Source organism: Diadema setosum, chromosome 17 (genome assembly GCF_964275005.1).
Source record: "Diadema setosum chromosome 17, eeDiaSeto1, whole genome shotgun sequence".
NCBI lineage: Eukaryota > Metazoa > Echinodermata > Echinoidea > Diadematoida > Diadematidae > Diadema > Diadema setosum.
Window position 1 is genome coordinate 18,799,700 of NC_092701.1, and position 27,834 is coordinate 18,827,533.

The 27,834-nt window shown below is 39.1% G+C and overlaps 1 protein-coding gene across 1 annotated transcript; it reads right to left on the minus strand.

The window, feature by feature from the left end:
* Window positions 1-254: 254 nt before the first annotated feature.
* On the minus strand, window positions 255-27,834 carry LOC140241017 (probable flavin-containing monoamine oxidase A). The gene is made up of 12 exons (XM_072320791.1): window positions 27,685-27,834; window positions 15,119-15,428; window positions 13,678-13,765; window positions 11,823-11,997; window positions 8,670-8,784; window positions 6,896-7,059; window positions 5,920-6,100; window positions 5,051-5,151; window positions 3,812-4,015; window positions 2,225-2,311; window positions 1,400-1,500; window positions 255-393 (listed from the first exon to the last, which is right to left on the minus strand). The coding sequence occupies exons 1-12, from the start codon at window positions 27,832-27,834 to the stop codon at window positions 255-257; spliced, it is 1,815 nt and encodes a 604-aa protein (XP_072176892.1).

The following is a 27,834-nucleotide window of genomic DNA, read 5'->3' on the forward strand; positions in this document are numbered from 1 at the left end:
CGTGTTAACATTAAGGAAATAGATTTCTTCGACGTTCTTACGACGTTCATGTCGTAGCTTTGTATCAACATTCACATTGTCATCTTGAAACGTATTCAAGAAGCGTTTTGATGCAATCAATCTGCAGACCTCAAGGACGTCATTGGCCTTTGCTCGTTCTTCGTGAATTTCAGTTATAGTTACCACCAGGTGTGGATAAGAGCTGATCACTATCGCATCGTAACTCGACTATACGAGCGACGGGCGACCAGGAGTTAGGACACGCTTGGCGTTTCTCTGCTCTTGAGCCTGAGGTCCTTGGCAATCTCGTGTGCGGCGCGCTTTCCGGATTTCACCGAGCCTTCCATGAAGCCGTACCACGCAGAAGCCATCTCCGTCCCGCAGTAGTGAATTCTGCCCACATGAAATTTGTGCAGAACAATAGTAAAAAGTAACATGATACTCGTGGTAGATGATTTAATATGCTCATGATGGTATGTAAATACACACTCCACATGCTATTTAGTGCATGTGGAGCACGAGGGATATGGGCAGAAAAAGTGAATGTTGGTCTCCCTTATAGTTGATTGATTCCCTCCCCCCCCCCCCCGATTTATCATGAGGGTTGTCACAATAGTCGTAATTTATCACGAGGGTCGCAACAAGGCGCACTTAAACTTCAACCCTTGCATCAGGGAGGTGCTTGCACCCATAGCTAGGCATGATATATTTGACTCACAGACTGAAAGACAATTAAAATTTCCTATCATAATGATGTAGTCAGTCAGACAGCGGGTGAAAATGTGGCACCCCTGTACTGCCTCTGATTTTAAGTTCCTTAATGATAATATGCTTAAGGCTTGGTTGTATTGCCACCTGATATGCGCTAGCTGCACTCTGCCGTAATCAGGGGAGAGATAGAAGGGGTGTCTTGTGACGTTTTGAGCAGCCATCAGTTTTTGTTCCACACAGACCAGTAAGCTCCTTACCCACAATTGTGCACATTGGCTAAGAGATTCGTTTTTTAACTACTTTAATAGCTATAGTAACAAACTTAAAAACACCCAGTCTAATGCTATGGCTCACATTCCAACCTCAGTCAGGCGAGTCTTCAAACAGGAACACACAGTATCATGTTCATTTCTTCTTCTTCTTTTTTTCGAGGGGGTGCCTCATAATAAGACATTATTACTATGTCAATAGCTCTATGAGTATCCTTCCACTGTGTGGTTTCTATCTCGTGGTATAATTGTCGAGACATTGATATAAAGATCTATAAAACAGATAGAGAAGAGAATATGTCATGTTGTGAACTGGTTCACTTTCTAAGGGAATTGTCTGAGAGGCATTGCCTTCGGGTGGTTTCCAAGGGCAATTCTTGTGCATATGCATAATTATTCTGTCCGCTAAAGGATATTACCTCCCGAATGGTTTCTTCAACGCCTTGCTGTGGTAGATCAGAGCACCCGGCGCCATGACGCTGAACGGGTAACCGCTTGTGTACCTCTCAACACCCCAGTCCTAAAACACACAATGAAACGAAACGGACATGAGCCATAATGGACAATGTGCGACGCACGATGCGGGTATAGAGTGCATGTTAATATTTCAATTAACGACAACCTTGCACGCTCTAAAAATGTTTTCGTTTATCATTCAGGAGTTCCCTAAACCTCACACATGGAGACTTCTGCCAAATATAGCTCATACAAGCAGCAACGTTTTTGACATTGCGCTGTCAAAAATGAATAAATAGATAAATTCATTCATTCATTCATTCATTCATTCATTCATTCATAAAGTCCAACATGAATTATCTCCTTCGGTTGTGTAAGAAGCATCAGCATCTTTTGACTGTACGCTGACTTTCATATAAACCATCGAAAGTAAATAATATCACTAAGTCAATCGTGATCAAATGAATAAGTTTCATTACCAACATATTTGAATTTGATGTGGGTTATTCATTTTTGGCATTCTGTACGATACGTTCGACTTTGATATTGACCACTTTGCCCATCAATTCTGGTGTAATTGTTTACATCTCATGCAAATTACCATTAATTTAGTTTGTGCGAGGTACACACTTGACTTATACGATCTAATTGCAAATGGAATTGGGAGAGAAATTTCAACGTACTATATACGTACATGTATGTATATGTCTTTTTTTATTTGCTCTGACACGTTGACTTATTCATGAGGCAGTGGGAAGGGGGAAGGGGATCGAATAAGCTGTGCTCACCATTTCACCATAGTCGATGTTGCTCAGTGCATCCTTTCCAAACACATCAGCCAATTTCTTTAGAATTCTTCTTTCTCTTTCTGCCGGCTGGAATAGAATTAAGAAAAAAATAAATCACACGACAAAATTATGTTATAAATTACGAACAAATCAGCAATTTGAGATTAGATGCAAATCACGCCAAATTACGTATTAAAGGACAAGTCCACCTTCATATACATAAGGATTGAGAGAATGCAACAATATTAGTGGAACACATCAGTGAAAGTTTGAGGAAAATCAGACAATCCGTTCAAAAGATATGAATTTTTGAAGTATCTGGGCAGTCACTGCTGGATGAGAAGACTACTACAGTGTATGATGTCACATGCGTACAACGATATAAGGAAAATAAGAGAAGTTCACAAAACTTTACTTTTTGAATGAAGTGCATATTTCTTCGACTTCTTACTGACGTATATTAAGGGTAATGTTATTCCCCCTGCCTTCTGAAAGAGAGAAGTTGAATGTTCTTTCGTTATGTGAGAAAAATGGAAATAGGTTGAATTTTCTTTATTCTTTCTTTATATCGTTGTACTCATGTGACATCACGAGCCATAGTAGTCTTCTCATCCAGTCGTGACTGAGCAGAAACTTCAAAACTTCATAACTTTTGAACGGATTATCCGATTTTCCTCAAACTCTTACTGATGTATTCTACTAATATTGCTGTGCTCACTAAACCCACATGTCTATGAAGGTGAACTTGTCCTTAACGAGTCGCAAATTTACTGGAACATTGTTTTGATTAAGTCAAAGTGGTCTCACATCAGAAGGAAAATTTGGTATTGTAACCTGAAACGGAAAATCACCATCCTTCAGTTATCTGTGAATTCTTTTACATAAGGTTATGATAAGAGTTTGATCTGTATTTTGTAATCATCGTTATGATATTATGGTCGGCTAAGATAAAATAGTTTTCCCTTCGTTAGAACCGCGCTCCTCGTTTGTCTTAAGTTTTCCCAAGAAAGTGGTCTCCCATTTCTCTATCTCTCCATCCCTCTCTCTATATCTTGCACCCATATCTCTCTATCCCTCTCATCTACTTTCATTATCATCTTCTTTTTCTACTCCTTAAAGGATCCCTGCAGTCCGAATGTATGTTAACCTCTATTGATGCCTTTGGTCTGTACATAACCAAATCACTAAATATTTCCTTTAAATAGGACTCATGCATTTTCAACAAAAAAATTGTAAAACAATTTTTTTCTTAATTTTTTCTGCACCTTGTTAAACCCCACTTTAGAAAAAAAAAAATTATCCAGAACATGTTTATTCATATTCCCGCTGTGGTGTCATCTTCCTGTAACATTTGAGACACAGTTATGTGCCTTACCATTCATTGCTATCACTAGCTGCACTTTACTCACAACAGCATCACGTGTTCTCTCAAATGCAAATGTTCTGACGAATTCCCGACGTAGCAATAACGCAGTCGAGAATGTGCTTCTAATTCAATGAACCAACTCATGAAAACTTAATCGAATCAAGGAAAGAAAACATAAAAGAGCGAATAAGAATTCCGTTAATGTTTTTTCTAAGTCTTACTGTTAGGAGTCTGAGTTCCTCCGAGAATATTACACCCATGAGAGCGGGGTTTTCCGCCGCCTTTGCCTGGGGGTTCCTGTTCGGTGCGCAGGCATCAAAGACGAACTCGTAGGCGATGAGGTCTTCCTCGTCGTCGTCGAAAGCCTTCTCCTCGTCGACGAGCTTCAGCACCAGACCACTTTTGCCGTTCTTCCGCCAAAATGCCTGCCGGGAAATGAAGAACAATTACAAATACCCACATTAGCCAGAATCTTTAATTCATGTTACTGAGAGTGTTTGTAGCTGTCTGTCAGAATTGTGCAATATTATTATGTATCATTAATAGTTGCATTTATTTGCACCTGAATGCTTACAAGTGAATAAAAATTTCTTTGTGGAAAAACATTACAAAGACTCGCGTGAATTGTATTGAGCTTACAGGCGGCTGACGTATAATGTGTCAGCTTGTTGTTGTTATTTCTATGCACAAAATGTAAATGCAAAGATTTATGAGTTTCAACATAATTATATCCTTTTATAAGAGTATTCGATATCTAATCGGTGTAAGCTATTGGAGGTACCGGGTAATCATAATTGAGCACGCGTCATCGCAAATAACGCCAAATATAAGGGAAGAGTTGGTATCTTATTTACAAAATGCCCGCAAATCTATTCACTGGTTGTATTGTATAACATATCGACATTGATATCGAAATGAATGATCACACTTTTGACGAAATATGAAATGAAAATGTAAGTTGTTGTTAACCTTTTTTTAACTCAGCCTCTAACTGCCTAGTTCACTGCTTGGCACAGTCACTGAAATTCGTTATGTTTGTTCCTCTCATGCACAGACATATCGAAAAAAAAAATAGGCCCTACTGTCAATGAATGTTGGTCACGTGATCCTGGTACCTCCAATCATGTATCATTTCAGTGGTCCTTTAGTTGTGTGGGATTGTCTCAACGTTTTACTGCAGTGGGCTAGCTTGCCTTTCGTATACTCCTGCTGTTTTGTTTTTGCTTTTCTTTTTATAAAGGAGAGGGTGGGGCTCCTTTCCACCGCCGTGGTTTTACCACCAATAATCACAGTTTCCAGTGTATCTACTAAAATAAATTACTATTATATGAGGATAATAATGATAATAATAATAATCACAATAATAATAATATTGATGATAATTGATGACCTACGTGATGGCTATCAATCAATAATCATCATTCGTCTTCACCTCAGGGGAGCGAGTCAATAGTTCTTACCTTCTCGTACGTGACGACATACTTGATGCAGAAGCCAGCCGGCATCAGGCTGGCGAGTGCCTGTCTCTTCAGCGGAGGGTCTGGTTTGTGCATGATGCGAACTGTTAGAATTACCCAAAATAAGAATGAAAGCAGTATAAGCCATGCTATGATGACAGCACATAATAATGATCTTGCTACTGATGAAAAAAAAAAACCCAACATGATCTGATAATGATGGGGATTTAAATGATTGCAATGAATAACAATAGTATTTATATTCATCATATTGACAATGAAAATGATGTAACTATCATTGTCATAATTATTATTAATATAATTACCCATATTATCAATAATAATAATAATAATGATAATAATAATAATAACGCTTAAAAAAAAAACACCAAAAAAAACCAAAAAAAAAAAACCAAAAAAAAAAAACAGCACTGCTGGGGACGGCGCGAATCCTCAGAAAAGTACTAGAAGTCTAAGGTTCCAGGCTGGAACTTGACGCGATATTGATCTCCAAGAGATATCTTGTGACGATAGAGACAATAATGATAACAATTGTACAATATCATCATCGTCGTCTTCTTCATATTTTTTTTTTACCAATATCATTACTCCAATGAATTTGTTTGTGGTAGACCACATAGATACTTTTCTTGAATAACTATGGTCCCGTAAAATGGCCCAGATACTCAAAAGACTTTTGAACATTGTATTTTGATCTTCGAGATGAATACGAATAAAAAAAAAATCTTACGACTATGGCGTATCGCAAAACCTAAGAACGTACATTATATGAAACAAATAATGTGGGCACTTAAATGCCCATGCAGTCAACACCTGTGTGAAAAAGAAAGCAACAAACTGCTATCCCCTACCTGAATGCGCGACGGAAGTCGCCACGAGCACCCGTCTGGCCCTATACTGACATCCGCTGTCGGTGCTGACGACCACGAGTTGCTTGTCGGTCTGGTCGATGAGCAGCACGGGGTCGTCCAGGCGAAGATTTGCCCGGTCGATGCCCGTGGCCAGCCTCTCGCACAACTGCTGTGCTCCACCCTGGACGAGAATAAAATTTCATATAGAACTCTAATTATCTTGTGAAGAGACATATTCCCACTTTATATCACTTTTCTCTTTTTTTTTTTCCTTTTTTTTTTTGGGGGGGGGGGGGGGTCTCTTGCTGGTGGGTTGACTTCGTCTCCGGTGACGGCCTTCTGCTCCTTTATCGTCCGCTTATTCTACAGTGTGAGTCTTGACTTACTATCAAGAGTGTTATAAAGGAAACGACATTGAATAGCTGGATAGAGTAGCTTATTTTTCTCATTATTCAGTACCTATCAATCAGAGAACACTGGTTTTATTCCTTCTCCTCTTCTTCTTTTTCTTTTTCTTTTCTTTTCTTTTCTTCTTCTTCTTCTCCTTCTTCTTTCAACGGGCTTAGATGGAAAACAGATACTTCTTGCAGCTCAATTAATGTCATGGAAATTATTTGGTTGTTTAATTCGTAGGTCACGTTTACATCAGGTTAAATGACAATAGTTCTAAAAGTGGGATAAAGAACACAGCATTCGGGCATATGAGGGTACTTTATTTCATTTTTTATTTTGGAGTACGTTTGTTTCGTCTTTTATATATCTTATGTTTTTATTACTGCTGCTGCAGCTGATGATGATGATGATAATGATGATGAAATTTCCTTTCATTGCGCTCCAAGAATATCACAAATCCTCAGTGCTAACTACAGTTCAGGAGCCTCGTTGTTTACTTATGTTCCAAGCTTTATCGTTATATGATCTCGTTTTCAGGATAGACGGCTCATGAACAGTGGCCGTCTTCACTGCGGATTGATACCTTGATTTTCAGTTGCCTTGACGACGGGAACTCGTCATCCTCCCCAAACATGACCCTCCATCCTCCGACACTGTTGAGAACATGACAGAAGAAGAGCAGGGACATCTCACGGGGAGTGACCCCGAAGGTCATGGCCACCAGTGCGTCGAACACCTGTCGAGCAGCTTCCGGACAGAGAAACAGAGAGAAAGACAGATCAAAAGATTATTCACCCTTGGCACTCGGATGGAACAATGAAAAGTTGATCTCTCATGATTCTCTTTTTGTTCCCCACGTTCAGCAACTTTGTGGAAAGTTTAAGCATTTTACAAGTCGAATTTGATTTAGGGAATCATATCAGACAGTTTTGATAGCGCTGGAAACGAAACGCCTTTGTGTTTGGCATCAGGACGACAAGGTAAAGGTATTTTGTCAACCTCCATCTCAACTGAAACTCCTCTTTTTAACATCATCATTGTGGAGGCGGATGGTCTGTTGGTCGCATCGTTGAACCAACAGTTGAATCGCCAAACCGTAATTTGGAAAGCAAATGAGGCCAGGCGTTAGGCCGTTTTCATCTCGCTGTACTCCCCAATCCACAGGTGAATTCGCTTCAGTATTCTCAGTGCTGGTAGACATTACCATGCACATTTTCTCAACCATGTACCGGTTGAGTGCATCAAAATCCATTCATCAGCAAAGCTCAGTGATAGATTTGCAGATCTGAGGAGAACGCCATAAGATTAACATAATCCAAAAGAACAATAGATATATTCAGTGCAAAGCTGCACACATTATAGTAAGTATCCCATAGATAGGAAAGACTTGGTCTATCAAATGTTCGGTCCCTGTTTTGCTCCTCCTTTTTTTCTAGCACTTCATAGAGTGAAAGAGGTCCCTTCTATTATGTTGTTCCATCAAACGCCGGTAGTTTTAAAATGGGAGGATTTAGGAGACAAGGGAATGCGGATTGGGCGCGGCGGGACTTTGATACTGTATGCAGAGCAGTAGTGGAGGTCAACAGAGTACCGTAAAGCCAAAAGGACGCTTGTGCTTCATAAACCACTGAAAACATGGTCCACACATCAAGTAATCATGTATACTTCTTATTAAACAGGCCTCCCATTTAAATGAGGGAGCAACTGAACCAAACAGAACTCAGACAAACGCGTTGCGATTATACGGTCCTTGCAAGTTTTTCTTTCACGTGCAAAGTAGTTGCAGCAGCAGTGGTGCGAAAATAATGATAAAAGAACCTGAGGAGAAAAACAGCACATGATTTCTAGTCTTCACGTGTGGGAGGAAAACCGCGAATTTAAGGAGAAAACAATTAAGATTCTTCCAAAGGTGAACGAGGACTACTGTCCGAATGTTTTGCTCGTATCCATGAACATGAAAGGGCATGTCCGTTCTACCTTGACCAGATATAAAACAAGAGGGAATATCATTGTTATCTATTATTGTTATCTATGATCTCTATCGGCTAGTGTCGAGGCACGTGAAATACAGCAGGAAACCGATGAATAATGACAACAAGTTTGAAACAATTAACAGGACACATACCCCAACCGGACACTACCCCCTAACTGAATCCACCAGGTTTAAACTATGGCGTTATTTACACGATTAACATCCTCCAAGAGAATTTGTTTGCTATGAACTAACTGTTCATGAATGGGATATTTTTTTTTCCATCAGGAGTGGCTATTTGAATTGGTACTTGACTAAAAGGTAAAAGTCCAGGGCTTATTGTCCAGAGAGTCCTTGATCCGGAACAAAACATTTTGCCACTCACCATCCGTCCAAATGTGCTCCTGTTTGAATTGCTCCAGGGTGATGGCGTCCCATTTGAGGGACTCACTCAAGTCAGTAGGGTCCTTCTTCGACATATCCTCCCGCATGCTTTCAATCTGAGGAGACGGTAATAAAGATCATTTCACATCATGTCATCATTGTATAGTACATAAATCGATAAAGTGCCATGTACAGATTAGTGGAATTTATTGTGGACCTTGAGCAGATAAATCAATACTCTGAAAAAAAAATAACCCAAAACATAACGCACTGAACGAGGATGATGACATAAGAGGTTCGCATATTCCAACAGCAATGTAATTTAACTTCATAATGCAGGCTAACTGCACTGTCAGTATCAAAATGCATAACTGTGATCAAGCGGGTGGAAATATTTGTTAGAAGATCCTGGGGTAAAAATATCAAGAAGAAGAATAAGAAGTACACTGGCATTTGGGTATATTACCCGCTGTCATTCCAAAGCGACTACAGGAAGGGCACCGTTTCATGAAAGTTGTAATACCCCAATTCCACAGAAATTTTATCGCATCGGTCATTCGCCGGAAGCAAAGTTTGTATATAGCTTCCGGCGACTCACTGAAGTGTATCAGATCGCAATCTAATGAATCCGACTTTGAATAGTCGGACGACTATCAGGTGAGTGTCAGACATGTCACGTGTGATCCTCATCGGACGATCTTGCCTCATCGGATCACCACCCTCTACTCGGATCACCACCCTCTACTCGGATCACCACCCTCTACATGTGTGACACTGACCTGATAGTCGACCAACACAGGTCGGATCCATCGGACTGCGATTCGATACACTTCGGTGGGTGGCCGGAAGCAATAAACTTAGCTTCAAATGACTGAACGATGAGGAGAGAATCTCTGTGGAGTAGGGGTATCAGCCCTGACGTAGAAGTTGTCAGTCTTTGACAGTCATCGTAGTAACAGTCAGTGACTAGAGCTTCTCAGCCAAACAAAATCAAGGATTTTACTGAAATAGTGACAACTTGTCGGGGCTGACAACTTTCATGAAACGATGCCCGGGTGTTGTTACCTCTTTTTAGCATTTTCCTCTAGTGTACACAGTCGGTCTTTAATAATCAATTCGACACTACAAATTTTAGCACAATCGATTACTCTGTCAAGCGGTATCTACACGGCATCCGACTAATCCTAATAATATCTGTACACATGGCACCTGTTACGGTTCTAGGCAATTACCCCCTGGGCAATTATTGCAAGACGTCCGGAAAATCGAATCGAATCGAGAGTATCGAAAATTTCAAGACGTCCGGAACCGTATAACTTCATGGGAGAACCGCTGAAATAGGACAACTTCATCAAATCGACAAATTAACAAAATCTAATGAGGGCTGATGCAAAAGAAGTGAAAAGAGATAGGGCCGTGTGGTTTTGAGTTCAGTGAGTACGAACTCAAACCAGACAATTTCATCGAGTCTGCAAGCTTTTGAATACTACTCAGTACATGTATTTCTTCAGTGTTTCCTCTGTCTACTAACAGGGGCATCGGCATGTGAATGCTTGTTATAAATTACACAATATTGGGAACTCGCAGATTCGCGTCAAGTGGATTGCCAATGGGATCATCAAAAGTTCATAATTCAAGGGATAAGTTCTGGCAAAGCAGAAAAAGTCCGGCAAAGAAACACGTAACATATTATTTAGTGCACTTACATGTGCATGATGTATCTATTTTTCATAGACCTTGCAGATCGAGTCACGTGTCATAGGTATTTCTAGTTTCTTGTATATTTAGTGACCTTCTTGAACAGTTGTATATAATGGTGGCCAGCTCATATATTGTATACACGTTGCCACACTACAACGGCTCCGCATAAAGTGGTTTTTATCGTATTGTGGGGATTTCACGACATACTAACTCTGTTGCTGTATACAAGACACTCCTTTCTTCCTATTGTGGCAAACTTTTTTTATGGACAGAACGCGTTAATGCGGGTGTACAATAGAGTAAAAACCCGATACCTGGGTCGCTCCGAACAGATATCTAAAGGCGTGTTAGATTTGACATCTCTGGCTGCTTGTATTTACTCAATGAACAAACACCATGTACAAATGCCAATGCGGTCGCTGCTATTTGCAAACGGGAGGTTGGAAGTTATTACGGTGTACATCCATTAATTTGTCCCAATATTGACAAGAATGCTGGTGCATGTATAGGAGGAACAACAGTATCAATGGCAATGGTAGGATTGGTACGGGTCTAGCAATAACTCCAACTGTGACACTTCAAAGTAGTGTGAACAATGCTGTCCTCACGTTAAACTATAACTGAAATTGTAAGTAGACTGTTTCATTATACCTGTATGTCTGTACTTTTTTGGAATATAATACGTAGCGAAGGATTACAAGTGCACTACTAGCAATTTCTCTTTTCAATGAAAAAAAAAAACAATAACAACAACTAAGGGTCATCGCACTATCTCATACCCCTTTTTTGTCCTCCAGTGCAGTTGGGTATGAATAAGCTAATCTTCCTGCTATTAACTGTGAAAACCGAACACATTGCTAGGAAGCTATTTCAAAATAATGCTAAAACCATGCCCAAATAATTGCATCAAAAAATCTGTTCATTTCAACAAACACAAAAATGTAGTTGCTGTAATCAGTGACATCAGTTTGTTAGAAGAGAACGTGGAGTTTAGCCCATGCAATCTGATGTGAATATGACACTATGTTACTACATGACTGTATGTCCTCCTTTGGCCAGAAGGTAGAAACAGTGGTAGTTCTAAATTATTCAACTCTGAGAACAAGCTACCATGACCTAAGTGTTTCAATCCTCCCCCTCATTTCTTTATCATTTTATCAGCTCGACGTGATGTTATGTGACATGTATGATATCGCATTTTTGATAATATAGCAATGATGATAATTACAGTGATGACGGTTATCACCGTTGTTGTTATCATGATGTTAACAATTTAATAATAGCAATAATGATGATGATAATAATAATAATACTAACAACAATTATTAATACTATCTATATCATAACTATTGTTATCACTATCATCGTTGTTGTTGTTGTTGTTGTTGTTGTTGTTGTCATCGACGTCATCATACCCTGTTTAGATCAAAGGCATCCATAAGAATGACCTTACCCGAGACACGAAGGAGCTGATGTCCAGTCGTCGGAATGGGTTGATGGGATAGATGTTTCCGGAGTACTCCTCCCTGCTGCCATCGGGGTATATCAAGATGTTCTTGCCCTCCTTGTGCTCCGGGTACGTCTCCAGCTCCAGCTCGTCCAACAGCTCCAGGATTGTCCTCTGTTCTCTAAAAGAGAGAGAAAACAGGCTCTCTAGACTACCCATCCATGATATCTGAACACTGGTGTGATAGGATAGCCACGACATCTGATACTTGGAAACTTTTTTTTTATAAGTGCCATGAAAACGAGATAATTCCTATCCACGCAAAAGAAAGGGAAAACAAGGAAAGAAGATGATGAGATTTTGTTGGCTCTCACTTTCACTCTTCTCTATCCTAACAGGAGATGAGCAAGATATTTCCGATCCCGGCTTCTCGTCTTCTCAGACCAAGTCGAAAAGACGAGGAATTATCTTGTCTTCTCGATAGTATCCCTTGGGGCCTTTTTTGCTTCCATATTCTGCTTCCATCTCACAGCCTGAAGTTCGACTTAACATCGGCATCCCGTACCCCTTACTGTTGTCACTTATGTTTAGAAGACTGAAGCTGTTACCGCGGTCACTTTCCTAATTTCAGAGCAAACGCTACTACAAAGAAGTATGACATGAGCTGTATCTGACTGCATGACATTTGCTCCCATGAAATATCTGCATGCAGAGCCAATCATAACTTCTACCCACAAACATAGTAACCCAGATGCCCTGAACTTCATCCTCATCATCGATATTACTCGTCTGTTCTGATTGGCTATTTGTTCCTTTGTTTGTTGTTCTTTTTGTGTATGCAAAGGAAGTAAAGAAAAAGACGTCATATGCTCCCAAAGAAATGGGTACATAGATTTTTTTTCTATTTCACGTTCGTATCAACACCCTGCAAAGATGGTTTTGCGCTCTTTGCTGATTCTACACAGCGTAGCTGATCTTTTAAAAGAGATCAGCTAGATGTCAGCTATACTTTTAGATCTTATTCAGAACATGTAATGGACTAGATATTTTGCCCTGTGGCAACAACATGACATTTTTACACAATAACTTTTTACGCCCTGCATTGCGCTGACATTGAATGGAAATGAAATGCCTGCAGCAGGTTTATTTAGCAATATCTCTGCCAATTATGGCATACTTTCCCGGTTAACCGGAGGTACGTATACCAGCATTCTCTTCCTCACCCGTCTGTCAGTGGGGGTTGGCGATTATAATGTACATGGGATAGTGTGAGAGACAGTACGACCATAATATCAAGATAGAACGTTCGTGCCAATTCAATTCCTAGCTTGCGTGAACAAATATCTACTTTGGGGAGGGGGGGAACTTTCAAAGAACGCCTCTTGACTGGATTACACAGGAATAATGAAGATTATGAAGCATTAAGATGCTAAGAGTACATGACTTTCACATGTACTTCAATCTTTGCCCCCATATTGAAACTAGGCAGTACTAGGAGGCTGCCATTCACCGAATACTTGGTGCTTTGATGAGTCTCATTAACTCCAATATGGCCCTCTAATTACCCACGATGTCGGATCCTGTTGGTAAGGCTTATTGAACGATTCTTATTTCATAAAGAATGTTGGTGAAATCTGCGTGCAGTAGGCTACAAATCGGTGAGCTGTGAGGCAGTACAAAGACAGTTTAACCAAGGAGGTACTAAGCAAAGCTACATCCTTGGTTTAACGAAGTTCCAGTCAGTCAGAAGTTACTTCATCCCTCTAGAAACATGGCCTTATCATTTTGCTCTCCGATTAGTTTGTATTTACAGAATGTGTGTTTGTTAGATAAATTTGTCGAAGTCTCTTCGCTCACTTACGTGCTGACCCACTGATCACCGAGGTCAAACCGCCGAGTTCCAGTAGCTGTGTTCATCATGGGAGACAGCGTGCGTCCGCCAACGTGGGCTGTAAATCAAACATAGTAGTGATAAAACACGAAAAAGCAAATACATCAATTAAGGGTTCTATATACCGTCGTCTCAGTATGTTTCAATGACTCGCAAAGGATGTTAATTTGTGTATATGTGTGAAAACAATGGTCAAATGGACGGATGAATTTTAGCTGTGTATGACAGGGTGAAAAAGGGAAGCGTCTGCATGCGTCAACCAATGAGAGCAATATCAAACCACGGAGGTGATTCCCATCTTCCTGATCAAACATCAACGGCCTTTTTTTAAGATTTGAACTCCTCTATAGAGCACTGGTGAAACTTGGCCAAACGGTCATCGTGAGAATGGATTTTACAGAGAGATGGGGATTCAGAATTGAGCTTTTTGTGAGATAATTAGGAAGCGCTTATTTGAAATATTAAAGAACATACAGTTCTTAGAAGAATTCAAAGATTATATGATGAAAATTGGTTTTAAAATGACTGAGATATCCAAAAGCAAAGACGTTCTAATAAAAGGTAGGACCCAACTTTTATTAGGAACACTTTGTTTTACTTGGCTTTTGGACATGTCAGCCATTTCAAACAGATTTTCATCAAATAAACTTTTGATTTCTCTTAGAATTGTACATTCTTCAATATTAAAGTGGTTACTGTTTATCTCGCAAAAAGTTGCAACATGAATCCCTATCTCAACCAAAACTATACTATCCCTTTAAGAAGGTATTCAATATTGACTCTATCGGAGCTAAGCACCGGTGAAGTACCTTCTGATGATTCTAGTAGTCGGGCGAGTAAATACTTGTGTACGGTATATAAATTTGATAGTTTTTATGGAGGACAGGATGACGGTTATTATAATAATTGTATATGACTTCTCATAATAGAGAGATGTTCGTCATTCCGAAGGTTCGTTAATCCGACTATGAAATAAGGTTCGCTATTCCGAAGGCTTGTTATTCCGAAAGACACAAAGTCCACATACTGAGGTGTTCCTTAATCCTAAAATGATATATGATTCGCTAATCAGAACATTTGTGGCGTTACTGCGAAAGTTCGTTAATCAGAAAATGAAATAAGGTTCGTTATTCCGAAGATTCGTTAAGCCGAAAATGATATAAGGTTCGCTATTTCAAAGGTTCTTTAATCCGAAAATGAAAAGAAGATGCAAACTAATGGACCTTCATAATTATGAACTTTTTCCCCCATTTTCCGATTAACGAGAATTCTGGAGAACGAGCCTTACTTCATTTTCGGAATAACGAACTTTACATCATATTCGGATTATAAACAACCCTTGGGAACAACGAACGGTAACCATGGTAACCTAGTAATCACATTAAGAGACAGAAACGACGGGAGAACGTACAGTTTGCCTCGAGCACTACCAGCTTTAGATTTGGGTGCTTCTTCTTCAGCGCGTATGCCGCCGTCAGACCCGATAAGCCCGCCCCTACGACCACCACATCGAGCGGTGGTTCGGGCTCTGGGTAGCCGTTGCCGAGGTGATTGGACAGCGAGGTCGGTGGAGCGGACATCTGTGCCCCGGCGTCGACCGGGGAGATAAAGTCCTCATCGTGCATTTCGACGCCGTTGGCGATGGGCCGGTCAAAGTACTGGTCAAATGAGTCTATGCTGCCTCGAGACTTTGTTTCGTCATCATCACCCGTGATCACCTCCTGTTTGTATCGTGAAATGAACCATCCAGAGATAGGCATGGGAAATACAGTATGTCAAGGAAAAGATACAATCGAATTTTTGCATCGATAACTTCCAACACGATTATACTGTCTGAAAGTTATTTCAGAGTGTTAAAATATAACATCTTAGCTATAGATATATTTTGCAGAAAACCCCATTCAATTTCGTGAAGTGGTCACAGAGAAATGTGAATCGTTGTAAAGCAGGTCATGGGTCTGATTCTCCCAACTTCTACTAGGATGCTCTTGGGCCTGCGTATTAATGTATGAACACAATGGACAGAACTTGGAGGGAAGGGATTCCTGACATGCTCTTCAAAGATCATCATTCTCTTTGACCACTGAAGCAAATGGGATAATTTCTGTAAGATGTATAGTCTCATGCACTGAAATTGTATCTGGATTGACTCACAATTTCTAAAATCATCGTTGCAGCGGGTCCCGTCGTAATTTTGGGGGGACATATACGGTATAAGAAAGAAATCTGTCTTCTTCATTTACATCACGCTTCGATGGATGACCGGTGGAAGCAAGAAATGGGGGGGGGGGGGGGTTACCACAGGTGAGTCTTGCATAAATCGTGAACGTCATGAACAAACCGTAAGTGATAATTTCCCTATCACATCGGTCACTTAACCACGTTTTGCAGCGATGTGGCATATGGGGAATCTTTGGTGCAGTGTCTCTCATTAGATCATCTTTGTCTGAGATAAACTTTTAGATCAAGTTTGAATCATAAAGTGCAAAGCGTGAATGTGAGAAAAGTCAAGTAAATGAATGAAATAATAAAAGATAGATGCATGAATTTAAAAAAAGAGGAATTGATTATGTAGATTGTTGATTAATCAATCTATTAGTTCCTTTATTTACCTATTTACCTATATATTTATTCATTCATTCATTCTCTTATTCATTCAATAACAAATAATGCATGAATATAATTATGACATTCAGAATTTGCTTTACATGGAGGGATTCTCCGAGTAACGAACCAATCAATATCATTTTCCTTTTTCGAAACCGCGTCAACGTACTACTGTGTTTTACCTTTAAAAGACTACCAGTGACTATCGGTAATCTGCAGAAGCCTCCGATGAAAATTATTTTACTGTACAAGGTAAATATCTAAGCAGGAAATCAAAACGCTAATGAATCTGCTTTCCATTACTTTCCCCTTGCCATTTTTCCTCGAGTTGTTCAGTGGGTGCATAATGATGATTTTTTAAAAGGATAAAGCAGACAATGAATGTTTATTCTTATAAAGTTTCCAACGCTTGTCATGTACTTTGAACGTTGTTTTCAGACGTTCTTGTTTTTGTATCTATTATAAACAGTAACTGTGTTAACAATTACCCTACATGATAAAAAAAAAATCTTCACTCTCCACTAGACCACCGACAGCACCGAGCTTCCGCCCGACAGCAAGTGTTGGTTCTAATCCTTATAGCATGCAGCGGGTGCTGCGTAATCATTCAAATTTATGAAATTCTTCCGTCGAGATGTTTTCATTGCAACTGATGACACCTGTTCGGAGATCAGGAGGTCGTACAATTGTAGAGGTTCGAATCCTGCTCGAGTACGGATGCCCATGATTTTTTTTTTTAAATCATGGCTGCTACTAAAACACTGAACAATTCGGTGCTCATTTACGTCGATGTAGGGCAATTTGTCAATCAGTTGCACAAAAACATTTCGACGGAAGAATTTCATAAATTAGAGTAACTGTGTAACTGAATTCTTCGAAAATCAGTATCTGAGGTTGTGTTTGCACACATGCAATCCACACGATCATCAGTGTTTGCACTGCATTTCCTGATATTTGCCTATCAAAGGACAATGTTCCTACCCTTTTGAGCTATCTTCAAGGAAGTATAGTGTCGTTTTATTCGGAACATTGCCCTTTGATATTAAAGTGACGTGCGTTAGCCACATAACCCGAATTCAGTTTCATTCGATCGCGCCATTCACATCAAATCATTACGGTTCCTCATATTACGAATGGTGACACCATCACATCAGTATCTACTACTATATAGTGTTTTTATAATGTATATAACAATTACATGAGATCACTGGCAGTCTCGCGAGTACCTTGGGAACCATTGAGGTAAGAAATACATGAATTGCCAACTATTGTCGTTTAGCAATGAAGAATAATGAGTTAGATTATAATAGCATGATTTCTTCCTATAAAATCAAGTCACTTCCCAGGACCTGTCGAAGGGTAATCAACAAATTGAGACAAAATCTTTGAAAATCAAGATCCTGGAAATCTTTCATCGTACATCCTGTCAGAAACTCACTTTAAAATTTTGCAGGTTGCCTTTTGTTGACCTGCCATTGCTTAGTCCATGACAAACGCGTACCATCAATCCAAGAGAAGTACAATTATATATTATATAAGGATCTATTCGACTTTCGTTTGTGATTGCCTAGGGGGAAATGAAATGCCACTAAGCTTGGAGTTCATAAACGTGCCTTGCAGTGGAAAGAGAGAGAGAGAGAAGAAGAAGAAAAGATAGTCACAATTTTAAGTGAAAGTGGCAAGGTTACAAGCCTGAAGCATTTGGAGAAGTCATTACTGCCATGGGTTGATGAATATCTGTAATAACTCGGCGACTAGATTGGTTAGGTGGGATGGGGTATAGAAGACAGCGTCTCATTATTAAGACGTCGAATCATCAAGCTTTCTATCAATCACGTGATGCATGCGTTACATGATTGCTACTGGTCATATAACACGGATACTGTACTGATACTGATTAGGAGAAATGGCATATTCCACGTACATACACTTACGTCCTATTAGATATTTTTGGTTGCTTGCTTCATTTCAGAAATTATCAAAGTTTCATGGCTTTTAATACTGCTATGATTATGTTCAATTGCATGCAAGGTAAGATGCTCTAGTAGACGATAGTTTGGAGAATTATACGGTCGATATTGCGATATCTTTGAAAAAAAAAAAGAATAGCCAAGCTAACAGAACATTTACTATAAAGTGATTTATATCTATAACAATATAACCGTCTTTGGGAAATATTGAGCAAATCCGTTCACTTATACATGATTATGTTTCGAAGCATTTAACATTTATTTTTAGCCTTAACTCTTTTCATATATTCATATTCATGTCGCATTACACAGCATTAAGAGATGCAGGACCATAGAGCTCAGCTTCTTCTTTTTTTTTTCGAAATGGAAACGTTGCTCAACAGTAATTGCAGAAGCTGTTCATTTGTGTCATTTTAGTAGATACAATTTCTTGTAAATGAGCGCGTTTGGCTGTTATAGATACATTTAATACATTTTAACAATAATAATGATTATACCCTGTAACAAAATTCCTTGGGAAAAAAAAACTATTTTGAAAGGCATTGGGATTTTTCTTTATCATTTTGAGGCTCCTGGGTTGCCATACTGGAGTATAGGACGATTAGCACATAAGCGCTGGAAGTAATCTACCGATAATTTATCAACGGCGTATTCATTGGATAAGATGTGTATGTGTATATGGCTTAATAACGAATGCAAATATAAGTCTTGTTAATTGAAAGATGAGCTATTTAGACACCATATGGAGAAATTCAAGATATACGTTCGGTTCTAGAGCCCAAAAGTATAAATGTGATTTAACTCTTGTGAAAAGTACTCACATTACCTTTAATGGCGCCACGAGCACACACCATAACGGCGCACAACTGTTATTATTTCACGTGCAAATGACTTTGATGCATTGCCTTTGGTATCATGCTGAATACCTTCTATTGTTATCTCTGTTTACGAAGAATGCATTGAACTGTTTGCACTTCTGGTTTTCGAGTTGATATTTACACACGGGCATGTTTCACTTTGCTAACAATAAACTCGTGCTACTACTTGAAATCGCCACACTGCCATGTTGTATATACATTCACATACTATCACATGATCACATGATCTATACTCTAAATTGCCAGGTGCGATGAGATATGGGAGTCCGTCTGTCGTTGCAGAACATTAAATGAAAACACATGTGGTGCTGCACTATTAATCGGCAGGTACCATTGCCAAGGAACTTGCTATGTCATCATTGTTTAGCCAACCGCTTGCACATAATATTTCGTTGGAACTTGTAAATCCCTTAAATAGAAGTGCAAATAATCACTTTAAAAACAGCTGTACACATTTCGTGCGGATTGAGTGTCGATACAGAGCAGAGAAATAGTTAAGACCTGAATACTTCGCAACGAGGATAACTGAAATATGATCCCATGGAGAAGATCACTCTACTTTGTATAGGCCCTATTTGAACAGTAAGTGAAGTATTGAAGCCATTTGTATATATTAAAGGGAATTCCAGACGATTTTCATTATTTCACATCCTGTAGTATACGTAAATCGACAGCTCCAAGCAAAGATTTGTGGAATTTATTGTGGTCCTTGAGCAGAGAAATCAATACTCTGAAAACCAAAAACAAACTTTCTTACACCGAACATTAGGAGCCTCACATATTTCAGAAATGTAGCAATGTAATTCCATTGCAATACCACATGTTTCACGTTTAATGTTTAATTTCGATGTTTACAAAACAGTCGAGATTTCTTTTTATCGTCGGCAACCGTTCAGTATGGAAATTTATCTATAACATGTGTATTGATATTTTTTCAAGTAAATATAGTGGTGAGTTTCGTAAAGTCATGCACGGAACACATCCATTGTTTCGCTTAATTTCTAACTTCCGCGAGGGACGGTATATTTTTGCCAGAGTTTGTTTATTTTGTAACTTGCTTGCGATATTTTTTGGGACTGACTTTTGATGAATTTTTAGGACAGTAAAAGCAAACACACTGTAGTGTGATTCATTCTAATGGAGTTCTGTGCCATATATATCAAATGGAGTTTGAAGGGGATTTGCGCTCTACGAGTGGCGTGTTCTGGTTTTATCGTGGTCTGGTCCATCAAGACGCCATGTTTGTCCGACTGTGACAATGAGAAAAAGAAAGGCAATGCATCACAGTGCGTACAATATTTTCTTGAGCACAAAACCAACACTGCAGCGAAGCATATCGCATATCTCAGCATTATATACAACAGCAGCAGGTCGTGTCCTGTTGAGTATCTATGCAGCAACCTGTAAACATCACACTATTTTCTTTGGCTTCGGTGCACACCACTGCATTTTATTCCAACTTTGCATGCACACACTCTATACTCACAATGAAAGGTCACTGATGGCAGATAAAAATTGGCAACAAAGAAGTACTCGTAAACCGAAGAGCTTATAGAACCTCTCCGCTTAAACAGTCGAAATACTGAGAGCTCAAGACTTAAAAATAAAAAATAAAATGATAAAAAGGAGAGCAACATGTGCCTGAGTTTAGATTACCCAAACGAAGCAAAAAATGCATTGAGAAAAGTCAGCTCTGTAATTTCTGTATACCTCTTGCTGAAAATGTGTGACAATTTTCAAAACACATAATGTTGGGACTCTAATCCATTAAGATAACATTACACTACAACCAGGTATGAAATGTAATGTCGTTATCAGAAATATTTTTTTTCAAGATCATGACAAGAGATTCATGAGGAAACCTTTAATAGTTTTAAAGAGCCACTTTCTGCTCGATTTAAAATATACCATCCTCGTCTGATACTAAACGTCATTGTAAAACGTTGCAGTTAAGCCCGCATATCTACTCTCTTTCTCTTTAGTATACAAATACAGACCTTATAAGGCAGATTGTCTTGACTCATCTATTCAAGAACCACCCGCATTTTTAACTTGTCTCTGTGGTACGCCGATCGTCAAGGTTACTGCCAAAATTGGAAGCAGAAATTTGCAACAATCGTCATTACTTGAGTGACATTAATCTAACAAAATATAATCGATGTACAGCAACACGGTACCTGGTACATTTCTCTGTTGCGTGCAAAACATTCATACACACACTCAAACACGTATGCATACTATATGCATACGCACATACATACATGCATGCATGCATACATACATACACACAGCACTCACAAAAATAAATGTAAATATATGAATGGGTGTGTATTGGTGTCTGTCTGTCTGTCTGTCTGTCTGTCTGTCTGTCTGTCTGTCTGTCTGTCTGAATATATGTCTGCAACAATCTTCACGTTCTTCACGGCAACAACTATGTGTAGAGTCACTCACTTTCATGGTTTGGGGATCATACACTTTTTCACGATGATGCAGCAGAGCAGAGATTCCAGTATGAAACTAACTGTAAGAATAAGATATGATGATTTTAAGGACAAGTTCACCTTCATATACATTTAAGGATTGAGAGAATGCAGCAATATCTATAGAACACACCGTGAAAGTTTGAGGAAAACCGCACAATCCGTTCAAAAAGTTATGCATTTTTTTGGAGTTTCAGTGCCGCCATCGCTGGATGAGAAGACTACTATAGCTTGTGATGTCACATAAGCAAACGAAAAGAGGAAAAAAAAATAAAGAAAATTCAACATATTTTTACTTTTTCTAATACTAAAAGAGTATTCGACTTGCCTCTTTCAGAGGGCAGGGGGAATATAATATTACACTCAATATAATTATGTCAGTAACGAGTCGAGGGAATGTGTACAAGCGGTACTTCTTTCAAAATATGAAATTTTGTTGAATTCTCTTCATATTTTCTTTATATCGTTCTGCGCATGTGACATCATACACTGTTGTAGTCTTTCATCCAGCAATGACTGCATCGAAACTTTAAAAATTCATAACTTTTGAACAGATTGTCTGATTTTCCTCTAACTTTCACTGATGTGTTCTACTTAAATTTCTGCATTCTCTCTATCCTTATGCACATGAAGGTGAACTTGTTTGGAGTAGCACACTATGTCCCTTCTTAACGAGCAGAAGCTTGCATCTTGGATAGGACGCATACAAGCAAGGTAAGTTTCTAGAAATACTGCATTATAATCATGGCGCCACGGAGATAAGTGCATGAGCACATACATAATATACACATATTCAACACAAAATGCGCTCCTACACGCACCCCCACTGTCGCCCTACCAGACCGTGACTGTAACCTTCAAATAACTCCAATCTGACTCTAATCACGGAACACGGACGTGGAATTACAAAAAAAAAGGTACCCCCACATGGGGTATTCAAGTTGAGGTAAGGGCAAATGAAGAACAATGCACAGCAGCAATAATGTGAAGAAGACCTAGACATTTTGTAATTTGACTACATAATTATACTATTTACTGACTACAACGGAGAGATGTACGACAAGAAACTGATTCATTTTACGAACAAAATAAAGGATATTGTTTAACAGGCTCCATTCCAGCAGAACAGTTAATTGCTATCAATGTATGAGATTAGCCCGCATAATAACTCATAATGACATACAGATATATGACGAGAAGTTTAGTTAAAGAGATTGTATAGTTGGTTGGGACCTAACTTCAGGTTTCTAGCATTTTGGTGTTTTGTTTGTTTGTTTGTTTGGCTTTTTTTTGGGGGGGGGTGAGATATGAGAAACCTTATATGAAAATGAGAAAGAGGATGTAATTCAAGAGGAATTCAATGTTTATTTGATGAAAATTGGTTTTGAAATGGCTGAGATATCTAAAATATAGCAATCCTAATAAAAGGCAGTATACCCACCTTTTATTACGATCGCTTTGTTTTACTTAGTTTTTGGATGTCTCAGCCTTTCCAAACCGATTTTCATCAAATAAACTTTGAATTCCTCTTAGAATGGTATATACTCTGATTTATTTCATATACGTGGTTTCTTGGTATCTCACAAAACGTTTAAAGCCCAATCCTCATCTCCACAAATTTGGCGAAAAATCTACAGTATATGGAAGATTAAAATTCTATACACTTTGATCCAAGTGCTGCTAGTGGTTTCAGCCTTCCTGGACCATTGTAGTAGAATACCATGCACTGGCAGCTGAAACACTACGTCTCCTCTGATGGTGTTAACTATCACTTTCATGCTTTAATATTTACGTGGGGCCGTCGGAAGGAGACAGGGAGATGTGCCGACACTGCCCTGCCTGGTCACGTGATATCTGGACTAACATCGAGACAAAAAGGAATCTTAGAAAAGTAAAAAGATTCAACATCAAGCACTCAGGACATGAGGTTATGCGAGCCCTTACATTTCCTTTTATTCTTTTTCGAAGCCATAAACTAAGATATGACCTGTCATACTGCCTGTATGATAATGTCATTTGATACTGAAAATGAAAACCGATCGCGGCACGACGTAAACATTGGTAAAGGTGTACATGCAAAGAAAGGGGCCACAAACAGACTCAACGCACGGGAGAATGGGAAAAGTTTAATGCGCATGCAATGTACGAGTCTTGTACGCATTAACAATATCCTTTGCTACGATTGTTCATTTCCCATTCTCGATATATTTATTTCTCACGATGATGCACCGTTTCTTCTTCTTTCTTTTTTTTTTTTCATTCCACAAGGCCATACTATTCTTCAACTGTTATTTGAAGAACACATGGGCACAGAAGAAAATCTCTTCGTCCAACATAAATCTGTCCACTTTGAGGCACTTAAATGCTTACAGCAATATGCTAAGCAAGCTTCTGGTGACCCTGTGGCTTTAGGTCCATTCCGTCGAGGGATTGGATAATGATAATGTGGCTTGCCAAGGGATATGACCGCAACTACCACAGGACTCGAACCAGAGACTTCACGATCTTGAGTCCCGAGGTCCTATACCACAGAACCACAACTATTGCAACTACCAACATTTCCTCTGATCATTTATTGTATGGAGAAATTCTATCATTCCATGATGGAATAACTTGATTCTGTTTTATCCATCCGAACGCAAAAACAGTGTAATATCCTCCAAATGACGACTGTCTATCGTCAGGGTGTCGAATGAAACATCAATCGCGAGCAAAAGATGGTTGTTATTCAATAACCAGATGCACACCTTATGATTCAGGTCTTTTTGATGACGTATTGGAACAGCAGAAATGCGAAACGTTGTGTTATTCAAGGTGATTACGACTAAATTCCTTGGATACTAAGAGAATTCCTCTGAAATCAAAGACATAAAAAGACTGTGTGTCTTTGCATTTTTTTTTTAAATATGGAGACAGTTATACCTATAGATTGTAAAAGATGATGTCAATAGGCTTTAGAAGAAGACGAACTTTCATGGATATGGGATATGTCTACCTTGGACTGCGTACTAACTTTGACTTGATAACTTGGTTAACCACAACTTCGATTATCATCTCGGCCAAAGAGGTTATGTTTTTTGACGAAATTTGGATTGTTTGTTTGAATATGTGTCTGTTTGTCTGCCTGTCTGTCTGTTAGCAATATTACTCTGAAAGTTATGGCCGGATTTTTACTAAAAATGTTAAAATAGATCAGTAGTGGTAAAAGGATCACTAGATACGATGGGGGGGGGGGGGAGGGTTGCGGAGATCCGGATCCATGATTTTCTTTTACAGGATGCGCTGGACAATTCTATGACGTGGGTGACCCGATGTTGGTCTTAAAGAAGATTTACCCTAATTCTGCCGTTGCCTCAGATTCTACGCTGATATTGAATCACACAGGCCTACCATCGCGTGTATTCTTCGAATAGGGCGACCGTCAACCTCTGTTGTATTGATGGATCACTTACTTGTTGATTCGGGCGAGTCTAATGCGGCCAAAGCCGATGTATTTTCTATTTGCAATTGTCGACTCTTCTGAGGTTTTAAACTCTTCAACGGAATAAGTCGAGGGTGAAGTCGATAGACCAAATATGGGTGCGTTAGCAAATCTCGTTCGTATAATATCTGAAGACCTGCTGTGTTCTTTTTTATCAATAGGCACTTCAAGAGTTTGTCCGCGCTTGTCTTCAGGGTGTGGCAACAGAAAAAAAAAAAATCTTTGAACTAATAAGAAACTGTTTGTCCAGCTAAAGAGCAAAGGTAAAATACTCAACAACAACAACAACAACAACAAAGTAAAAGGTACCATGCACTTTGGAGATAAAGAAGAGAGTAACTTCCAAATATGTTTCAAAGGAATTGACGCAATACCGACTTATCTGGCGAGTGAAAGGTAATGAAAGGAATATTACAAAGAATTAGAAAGAAACTTAGAGACAACGGTTGCATGACGATTTGCTCCTGTGACAGTAATTGTTTCCATGAAATATCTATACGCTAAAGCCAAACATAAATTCTATCCACAAACATAAGTCTATACCCTATACCCTAATTCTCACATAAAACCAAAACTAAAACCCTACGACAACCCATAACCCAATAAGTTCTGGGAGAAAATAACAATGGAGCAATAATTGTCGTAGGAGCAAATGTCGTGTCATCCTCAACAGACAGGGAAAATGTTTTTTGCGCATGGTTGCAATTCTCTTTTTGATTTAGGGTGACTAATATTTCCAAAGGTGTTCTCGAAGAAATCAATAATAACAAAGATGAAAGGACATAATTATAATGCCAGGTTTTTCTACTCCTATGATAATAATGTGGGATAATACCCTTCGTATTTCGTGTGGTCAAGTTTGATTGCGCGCGAATTTCCCTTGCTACAAGTTTATATAATAGGAATAGTCATACCAGTCATGTATCTTCTCTAGACATTCATCTGAAGGGGTACAAGTGTTGCGTAATAATCAAGTGTCCCTCCTGTGTATTCTTAAATGATCAAAGTATTGACACGGGCCGAAAGACCCTTGAGCCTTGAACGTTGAAGTATTAATCCCTTTCAACAGCTCCTTGGAACTATCCGGGGATGGTAGAAGTGTCGTGCTTGAGTGAGAGGTAATATACTGTATGGTGAACAGGATTGTTTTAAATATCACAAATGTACAATAAAAGTGTACTTGTATGATATTGCTATGGAATATACTTCGTTTTATCGCATCACGAATTGCACCTAGATGGTCTATCAGGAGGTATGGTCCTGCCGATTAACTCAGGGTATCCATCGTATTGTATGCATGCCCACTTGAGCGAGACCATGCATTAGAGTATCTAGAGGATTAATCACACCACCTTCTTCTTCTTTGCTTGAATTCCTCCAGTCAGGAGAACTGCTAAAGTTGCAGAGTTGTCTAAAATATGAGGTCTATGAATGAATAGTCACGAGGTCACAGGATAACAACACCGTTGTGTTTGATCAGTGGAGGAAGGCATGTAGGATTGTACCACCTTGAGGTATAGCTTTTAACGTTGTGTCTTTGTTTAAAGACATAACAAACAAATAAACAAACAAAAGAACTTTCGAGTACACGATTTCCACAGGCACAGCGCGTGCGGGAAATGATCGTGCATGAGCTAAGTGATTTTTCATTCGTTCCTTTATCAAGCATCTGTTTTGCTATTCGTATATATAATGAAATGAATATAATAAATGAAAACACATAAAACGTTTTAACATGAGCTTGTAACATATCCTGTGTGACTGAGGTAATTGAATGAAGCGTATAGACTGTTGAAAAACGGAAAAGAAGCAAACTTTCCTGAGACGGCATCATTAGTGTACATGTCTGAAAGAATCATATAATACATCTGATACAACATTAAAAAAAAAAAGTAATGGTGCATTTCATGCGTACGGTAACATGTAGGTATTAAAGTTCTTTTTACAGAGCTGAGTACGCCTATATCACGACATATGGGAACTACATATTTCCAAGTTTACATTTGTATTCCAGTGTAGCTGTGGGGATTCGATAGGTTGTCTACGGTGATAACTAGCAGCAGAAATGCTGCGAAGAATCGATCGAGCCATATCCGGCCGCGCATTTCTATAATTGTACGACTTTTGTTACTATTGCATAACTGATGGCGTCAGAATCGCCACTGTCAGTTTGTCATATCACACCCAGGCTGAAGAAAAGTGAGGCAAGAGTTCTATATGTACCTACCTACCTACCTATGGATTCCTATGGAAGATTCTGAACGCAGGCCGAGCCTCTATATTCAGATCCAGGTTTGGTCCTTGAGATGAGCTGGGTCATGGCCAGGTGGAGTGGCGTCGAACTTAAATTTTATGGGTTCATTGTCCCAGAATTTGTCCAAACCAACTTCAAAACTGAAGACACTGGGTGCATCTATTACCCCCACTATTATAGACCTATAAACTGTATGAGCTTCCTAATCCCAAAGCCACTTAAATCATGCTACTTATACATAATGCATAGCGGCCGGGGTAAAGGAACTCTTTCCAAAAGTGATGTGACGGTAACAGGTGATACTCACGATTTTGTAAGGCTTGGCAGAGTTAGGACGTTTCATCTTGGTATATGACACGGTGACATAGCGATTGATGTTGTATGTATCAATCGGTGTTGTGTAAGTTCCGCACACCGAGCCATTAGCCATGGTCATTGTATCCACCTTCGTTGACAT

What these genes read in the sequence shown, in the direction of transcription:
- LOC140241017 (XM_072320791.1), bottom strand. Translation starts at nt 27,834, where the DNA reads ATGTCAACGAAGGTGGATACAATGACCATGGCTAATGGCTCGGTGTGC. An exon ending in GGTGATCAGTGGGTCAGCAC is followed by an intron (nt 11,998 to 13,677) that starts GTAAGTGAGCGA and finishes TCTCTCTTTTAG; the next exon opens with AGAACAGAGGACAATCCTGG. An exon ending in GACTTCCGTCGCGCATTCAG is followed by an intron (nt 5,152 to 5,919) that starts GTAGGGGATAGC and finishes TAATTCTAACAG; the next exon opens with TTCGCATCATGCACAAACCA.